The 8,097-nt window shown below is 35.8% G+C and overlaps 1 protein-coding gene across 2 annotated transcripts; it reads left to right on the top strand.

Moving 5' to 3' along the window:
* The first annotated feature begins 717 nt into the window (after positions 1-717).
* On the top strand, positions 718-2,498 carry LOC114265795 (protein PHLOEM PROTEIN 2-LIKE A1). 2 transcript variants are annotated; one of them, XM_028206627.2, is made up of 4 exons: positions 718-925; positions 1,059-1,280; positions 1,495-1,613; positions 1,901-2,498. In XM_028206627.2, exons 1-4 carry the CDS (start codon positions 896-898, stop codon positions 2,268-2,270), a joined length of 741 nt encoding a protein of 246 aa, XP_028062428.2. In that variant the 5' UTR covers positions 718-895; the 3' UTR covers positions 2,271-2,498. The 2 variants fall into 2 exon arrangements, with proteins under 2 accessions (XP_028062428.2, XP_028062429.2); XM_028206628.2 differs by having other exon boundaries at positions 720-925; positions 1,049-1,280.
* The last annotated feature ends 5,599 nt before the right edge of the window (positions 2,499-8,097 follow it).

The following is an 8,097-nucleotide window of genomic DNA, read 5'->3' as shown; positions in this document are numbered from 1 at the left end:
ACTTGTAAAAATGATTGGTTGAACCACCTATCCTTAGATGCAGTTTCTTTAATTTCTTGTATTTTATTTTTTGTTTTTTCATGTTCTTAAATTATATTTTCATAATTTTCTTATACTTAAATATGTGATTTAACTTGTAGAAATGGTTGGTTGAACCACCTATCCTTAGATGTAGTTTCTTTAATTTCTTGTATTTTATTTCTTGTTCTTTCATCTTCTTAAATTATATTTTCAGAATTTTCTTATGCTTAAATATAGAATTTAATTTGTAGAAATGGTTGGCTAAGCCACCTACCCTTAGATGATGTCTATTCTTTATTTTCTTATATATATTTTTTCCTTTGAAGTTATAAAGGCTTCCTCATCAAAAAGTGTTAAAAACTCTCTTCGGGACCAATTTTGAACATGGAAATAGATTTCACATCCATTTCACATCAAATCACTAAATTTAATAAACAAACACTTACACCCATTAATAAAAAAACATCTACACATGCAAGAGATTTGATGCACCATTAGAACCCACTAAATTTAATAAACAAACACTTACACCCATTAATGAACAAACACTTGCACATGCAAGAGATTTGATGCACTATCAGAACCCACGTGCTACTAGCTAACAATTCAAACACAGCCATGTGATGGCAACAACCAGCAGCTATTCCAATGCTGGACAGAAACACCAAATTGGAGGTCACGTTGTGTACATGGCCTCCAATTTGCTTGTATTAATGTCCTGGTCCAGCCCATTTGGTTGATGATAGAATCTGAAATCTTTCGGACATGTCAAAAAATAAAATAAAATAACTTCCATACAAAATGAAGAGGAAGAGAATATTATAAAAGAGAGAATCCCATCAACAAAGCCCCCTTCTGGAGGTCCTCTTTCTCTATGCAAATCGATGGTGCACCAGATGTGAATGTATGTGGTTGTTTCTTTCTTTCTATCCCTTAAAATCTGAAATAGCATTTAGATTTTATTATGTTTTCTTTTTAAAATAATTTTTATAACTATTGTTTCCTTAATTTTGCTTTTCCTTTTTAGTGGTGGCTAGATGGTGCCTAATGGGGTTTCAGAGATCCAACAAGTTGAACAAACCAGCAAGGCAGATTCATCAAGGAAAGCAAAGGAAATTGCAGCAAGAAAAGGAATAACAAGGCCCCCACTTAATTTCCTAGCGATTTTGAAAGATGCAAATATATCAATTGACATGTCTTCCCCTGACAAGCTGTGTGAGCAGCTCTACTCTGGAGTATACTTAAAGCCCAGCAAACTGGCAAGTTCTACTTAAAGCCCATTTCATATATGAACTAGTCACACTATTATTGCAGAATCAGTATAATTTCATATTTCATACTTTGAAATCCAAAAATATGTGCCACCCGTATATGATATTGCTTTTTTTTTTCTTTTTTTTTTTTTTGGGGTTTCACATTATTGTCATTAATTATTGCTATCCATGCTTGTGTTGTCATTACTGCCTATTGCAGAAGTATTTTGTCGACAAGAAGTCAAACAAGAACTGCTTTGTGCTATTTGCAAGAGAACTTAATATCAGTTGGATTGATAAGCCTCAATATTGGCGATGGACCACATTGAAGGAGACAAGGTAAGTTAAATAATGTGTATAGCTTAAGTACTTAATGTCATGTTATGCTATGTTGACTTAAGGCTATTTAACATTTAATCAATGAGACGGATCAATGGCATGGCCTAAAGCAATAGGGCCTAACTGTGAGTTACTTCTTCAAAGAACGTTTGTTCATGAAATGGGCAAATCGTATATATCTATATATATATTAGTTGTGCAGGAAACAAAAATTTGTGGTTCTGGATTTATTTATTTATTTATAATGAACATGGACAGTTTTAACATTTGCCCGGTTTGGCATGCAGTGGTGAAGAGATTGAAGTGGCTGAGCTATTACAGGTATGTTGGTTAGATGTTAGAGGGCAATTTAATGGGGCAATTGATCTCTCACCAGGAATAGTTTACGAAATTGTTTTTGTTGTGAGGATGATCAAATATGAAGATTTCTCGTTAAAACTTACCATCATTCTTCCAAATTCAAAAAAGCTAACACGCAATGAAAGTCTAAATGAAAAGCCTTTAGAAAGTTGGTTTGATATCCAGTTGGGTGAGTTTAAAATGTCACCAGAAAACGTTGGACCGATGGAATTCTCTCTGGAGGATCATACTGAACTGTGGAAGAGTGGGCTTATTGTGAAATGTGCTATCATTCGACCGAAGAAGGAGACAGAGTAAAATATTTTACAGCATTGCTAGGAATAAATTAGTTTATTTATTTATTTATTTTTTGATGTGTAGTTTATTAGGTATCGTATCTTTATTTTAGGTACTTTGAACTGGATTGTAAACTTTTCTATATCTAGGCAAGTGATGTGTGACCTCCTGTGTAATGTAATCAATAAGTGAAACAAAACTTTTTGTATAATGCTTGATATATATATATATATATCCCAATTTTATATATGAGATGCGTTCATCAAAATATATATAGGAAAATGTTAATTCTTATTCAATTTTGATCAAGAATCATGGCATGGGATGGTTGACATTTAGGTAGTTAAATGTCATTTGAAATTGAAATTCAACAATTACTTGATAGATTGAAATTCCTTTCGCTTCAATATTTTTTTGGCATGCATAGCTAAACTATATATATTATTTTACTACATATAAATTTTTATTAATATCAAATCATCACTTCTTATATGTTTTTTTCTCCCCTCTTCCTATATATTAAAGTAAATTTTGAGAAAAGGTAAGGACTCCCATAACAACATATAGTAAATGCTATAATTTTAACATAATTACATTAAGTTTTCTTATTTTAATTTGTATAATATTTAATTGTCATCAACAATTTTAGGGTAAATTACTAACACTCCTCTTGAGCTTTATTTAAATTACAAATTATCTTCTGTGACTTTAGAAATTACATTATGCCTCCTTAAGGTTTCTAATTTCATAACAAATATGTCTTTTTATTAATAAATTGTTAAGTTAATTAACAGTTTTTAATAATAATTCAGATAATTTTATTATTGTATAGGTGAACAGTTAGAAATTTTACTTTTTTAATTAGTTCTGTTAAATAAAAGAATTTGTCTGGGAGGTATTTGTAATTTTTCAAACTACAGGGGACAATTTGTATTTTAAGCAAACTTCAGGGGGTATATTTGTAATTTACCCATAATTTTTTTAGTTATATGGATTAAAAAAATAATATTGTCATCCTTTATAAACAAATTTGTATATTTTATGTTATTTATTTTATATTTCCATAATATCTGCATTAGTTTCGGTTTATTTCACCTTTCTAAAAGAGAAATTAGCGTAATTATATAAAAAATGTGAGACTTGGGGTGTTTGGCAAGAAAAATTTTAGCTTCTTTTAAGTTAAAATTCACAAAAAGGCAAAGCTAAAATAGCTAATAAGATAAAATGTCATATTAAATTCATAATCATTTTACTTTTCTCTTACAAATATTATATTCAATTACAAAAAAATCAAATCATCTTCCTTAACACAAAAATTTTAACTTACTAAAATAGTCAAAAACTAAAATAGTCTATTAATATAGCAATTTTCCAAATACACACTTATGCTGTGTTTGGTTGGGGGATTTGGGGAGGGATTTGGAAAGGGAAAGGGAAAGGGAAAGGGAAAGGGAAAAGGTGTGTGAAACTATGTGAAATATAGGCATGATTTATTCACATTTCACCTACCTTTTCCATTTCCCTTTCCAAATCTCTCCCCAAATCCCCCAACCAAACACAGCATAAATGTATTTTTTAAAATTTTTTTAGAGATCAATGTAATTTATCCTAAAAGATAATAAGTGCACAATATAATATTTTCATTGAAGAACCACATAGTGGTATGGTACAAATTCAAACTCTAATGCATCGTTGGTTAATTTTTCAAGTTAATACATATGTTTGGAAAATTTGGCCATAAACTCCTCTTACTTACTTTTTCTCATTAAAAGGACCCAAAAATATATATATATATATATATATACTTTCAAAACCCCTCATAATTATAAAGTTTTGTGTAAAGGACAAAAAATTTTAAATTTATATTTTGTGTGGCAAATTTAACCATTCACACACACTCTCTATCTTTCTCCTCTCTTTTCTATGAGCTCTCTCCACCACCATCACCACCGTCTACACCGCCACCACCATCACCATCTCTACTACCACGACTACCATGATTACCATCGTTTCCACCACTTCTGTCATGCCCCACCAACACCGTCTTAACCATCGATGTTGTTTGTCACCACCACCACCACCACCATTTCACCACTAGCATCTCAACCACGAATGTCATTCGATGCCACCATCGTCATCCTTAGCGTCCAAGACTTCAGATCTGAGATTGATGATGTTAGATTTGAGATTTATCATCTCAGATCTATATTCTCTCATCTTTTTCTCTTTGTCTCATCATCATTGTAGACGCCGCCCGCGTGGGACCTCGTGCTACAGTTCGGACTCGATTTGTGTCACGGTTCTTAATCTGAACCAAAGAGTCCAAATCTGGCAAATCGTTTTGAGAAACAGATTTTTGAAAAAGTAGTGCCAAACATGGACTGCTTTGCCAGATACAGAGTCGCCACCTAAATATTTTAAAATGGGAGAATTTAGGAAACCCTGACTCGGTGCCGAAGGCCACGTGTCCGTCATCACCGGAGTTGTCTCGGCTCGGGAGCTCGGGTACGATCGGGGAAGGTCAGCTATGAGCACCCCCTTTCGCCCGGTCCGAAGACCGGCCTCTACTAACCGTGATATCCGATTTTGAAAACTTTACGTGTTCTTATAACCAATTATTAGCCTAGAATTACTATGTTATGCGCGCAGCAAACAAGTATAGACCGAATCGCCCAAATTGGAAATAAAACATTTTATGTTCGTTTTGAAAATGGTTTGCTACTCGTAAGTAGGCTAAAATGCAGGTTTTGCCACCTTCAAGTGGGCTTTTAGAAAAGATGGTTTTGCCACTATCTAGTGGGCTTTAAAATTCACAGTTTTAATGTGTTATCCCAATTTAAGCAATTCGACCTCCATCCACAGGCATTCAAGCAGTTATATCACATAAGTAGCTAGCCTCATGATAATCATACTGTCATGTTAACATTCACACGCATGCGAGATGCTAAAGCGAAAATACTTACATCGTACTCCGTGCCAAAACAGTAAACTAGTTAGAAAACATGCATGTCCTAGTTCATGTTAAAAATGGCTAATGCAACACATACAAGGTGCAATTTTAGTTAGGCTCGGTTAACCTAGATATGGCATATGATATGTAACCAACTAATTCATGTATTCAATTTTGGAATTTGAAAATACGAATGCGTCTAGCATGATGTACCGAGCCCGGTGCATGTTAACAGATGCATGAATGCACGCATGCATATCATAAGGTATGCTAATTTCAAAAATGCCCTAATCTACCATCATAAGCTGGTAAATAAAAGGGAAGAAAGAAATGGGGATTGGAAGACATACACGCACTCACCCACACTTATTACATGTTTATCCTCACTCAGAGGGTTCGAATTAATATTACAGTCCCAAAATAATGAACAAATAAAATTATTACAAAAAAAAAAAAAAAAAAAAAAAATTCCTATTTAATTAAAAAGAGGAAGCAAAAGAATAAAGAGGGTGGCCACAGCCTCTGCCTCGGGGCGCGCAGATGATGCATGCTCGAATCCGTCCTGCCCGGAAAACCCGTGCTACACTCTTGTCGCCTCTGTTTGTACTGTCTTGTCTTTCTGAAAATTTCCAAAGTGCTGGAACAAGCTCTCTGCATCCTGCAGAGCACCACCGGCCAGACAGAATTGCCACCGGCACTCCAAAATTCCCGTCGGCACTTTATCAGATTCATCGGCACTCCAGATAGTGCCGGTCGGCACTAAATTCTGCCGGTCGGCAGAAACTTCCTGCAGCAGACAATTTGACAGCAAAACAGAGAACAGACAGTGCATGGCATGGGGTTCTTGGACACATGTAAGCATGGTCCTACTTCTTATCATATTTCGAACTCAAAGAAGCATGACCTTCGATCTTTGAGCCATCCAAGGTGCATGATGACTCAATGGATCAAATTTGCTATTTGATATGAAAATGCATGCAACAAATAACATGAAAACCGGGGCCTTATCAAATTGGAGTCAAAGGTCCCGATGACCGGGGATCAAGGCACATTACACCACTTGAAGTATGAATGGTCCTTGACTCCCGCACTTGGTTTGACACCCCAAACCAAGTAAATGCAATGCATGTAATGCTCACAAGCCTCAAATGTAACATGCCACCAAGATATAAAACACAACAAGCAATATGCAATTATCATGACAAAATGTATGATACCAAGCGCACAAGATACAAACATGATGCAAACATGGAGCAAATTGACCATGGAATTGATGTGCTACACAAAGCTTAATGGAACAACTATCCAACAAACATGGGGCAAGCATGCAAAAGGGCTTGAAGTGGTAAAGGGGCAGGCCCTTACCCTCCTCAAAACAGTGACCAAAGGTGCTTAAAATGGTAGGCAATCAACTCATGTTAACAAGCAAATTCATGGTCCCAAAGTTAAGACACAAAAAGGAGACAACTCACCCCCATTATCATGACCACTCATGGCATGATCAAAACAAGCAAAAAAAAGAATTTATGCATGCAAGATAGGACCCCAAGAAGCTCCTAATATGGCAACTAAGATATCCCCCATGAAGCAAATATACTAAGGCTCATTCTTAGGCATAAGAGGACACATCTTCAAGGCATGAAAGAGGCCATGCATGCACACATATAAGCATGATTCTCGGACTAAAATATGACCCTAGATGATGCCAAATCAAGAGGGTAATCACAACCATGTATGCTAGAGGCCAAAATGCTCAAAGCTTCCAAGCCAAAATACAAAGCAACTCTAACAAGCATGCCAAACATGACCAAGTTGATAACCAACAGATGTTAAGCATGGAAAAGCAATGCTAAATGCTTCATAGAACCAAGCCAACACACACGAGAATCATGGCCTAATCATGAAATACAATTCCAAGCAAAATAGAGCAATACAAAGCAAGTATTACAAGCATGCAAGGAGGCACAAGTTTGACCAAAAACAGAGATTAAATATGACCTAAGATGCCTAAAAAAGTGCTGGAATGAAGCCAAGAAACATCAAGCACACATGCTATCCTTTTGAGCTCAAAAAGTAAGGAAACAAAACCATAAAGGGAGAGGGGTGTCCCTCCCCTATGCAAGACTTCAAACCAACTTTTTTTGACACTAAAATACATTGATTTTTGGTGATCAAAAGATCAAAATGCTGAAGTAAACAAAACCTTATCAAAAAGGCACCAAAATAGGCCAAACAAGGCCTAAGAGGGTGAGTTTGCAATCTAACCACAAAGTGACCTTAATGAAAGTGTTAGAGCAGGAAAATATGAGTCTTTTTTATGTTATACACAAGAGCCAAAACAATAAACAAAATAGGTAGAAAACCAAAGCAAGTTTGGGGAATAAAGGGGAAGATGCTCACCCTTGAAGAACCCTTGAAGAACAAATGGCCTAACCTCCTTCTTTGGATCAAAACCAGTCCAAAACTCAAGAAACAACTCCCCCAAGTCCCTCAATCTCGGACTAAGGTGTAATAGTGTGTGTAATGGTGCAAAAGTAAGGTAAAACACACCTTTTGGGCCAAGAAACACACACAAGAAGGGAGAGGGAGAGAGGTATAGAGATAATATGTATCTATATCTCTAAGGCTGGTTTTTGCTTCTGTTTTTCTAACCTAGAACCAAGAGGAAAGCCTCCCTCTTATAAGGATCCCTCTTGCAAAGCTTATTCAACAAGCTTGGCTAGAGGGAAATCCCTCCATACACGTGTATGGAGGGGAAGGGAGTTGGTGCCAGCTATCACAGCTGGCACAAAATATCTCCAAAAAGTGGAGGAACAGTGGTCGGCTGCCCAAAAAAGCTATTCCGGCAAAAAACAGTGCCGACCGGCAACATATTATGCCGACCGGCAATACAGTGTG

The sequence above is a fragment of the Camellia sinensis genome, chromosome 3, assembly GCF_055761805.1.
Source record: "Camellia sinensis isolate YWXY chromosome 3, ASM5576180v1, whole genome shotgun sequence".
NCBI classification, from domain to species: Eukaryota; Viridiplantae; Streptophyta; class Magnoliopsida; order Ericales; family Theaceae; genus Camellia; species Camellia sinensis.
The sequence above is the reverse complement of the archived record's forward strand: the minus strand, read 5'-3'. Positions and strand labels throughout refer to the sequence as shown.

Excerpts from the sequence above, each read along its gene's own strand:
- LOC114265795 (XM_028206627.2), top strand. The coding sequence starts at position 896 with ATGCAAATCGATGGTGCACCAGATGTGAAT. Across the intron at positions 1,281-1,494 it reads ACTTAAAGCCCAGCAAACTG|AAGTATTTTGTCGACAAGAA; the intron begins GCAAGTTCTACT and ends TGCCTATTGCAG. Across the intron at positions 1,614-1,900 it reads ACCACATTGAAGGAGACAAG|TGGTGAAGAGATTGAAGTGG; the intron begins GTAAGTTAAATA and ends TTTGGCATGCAG.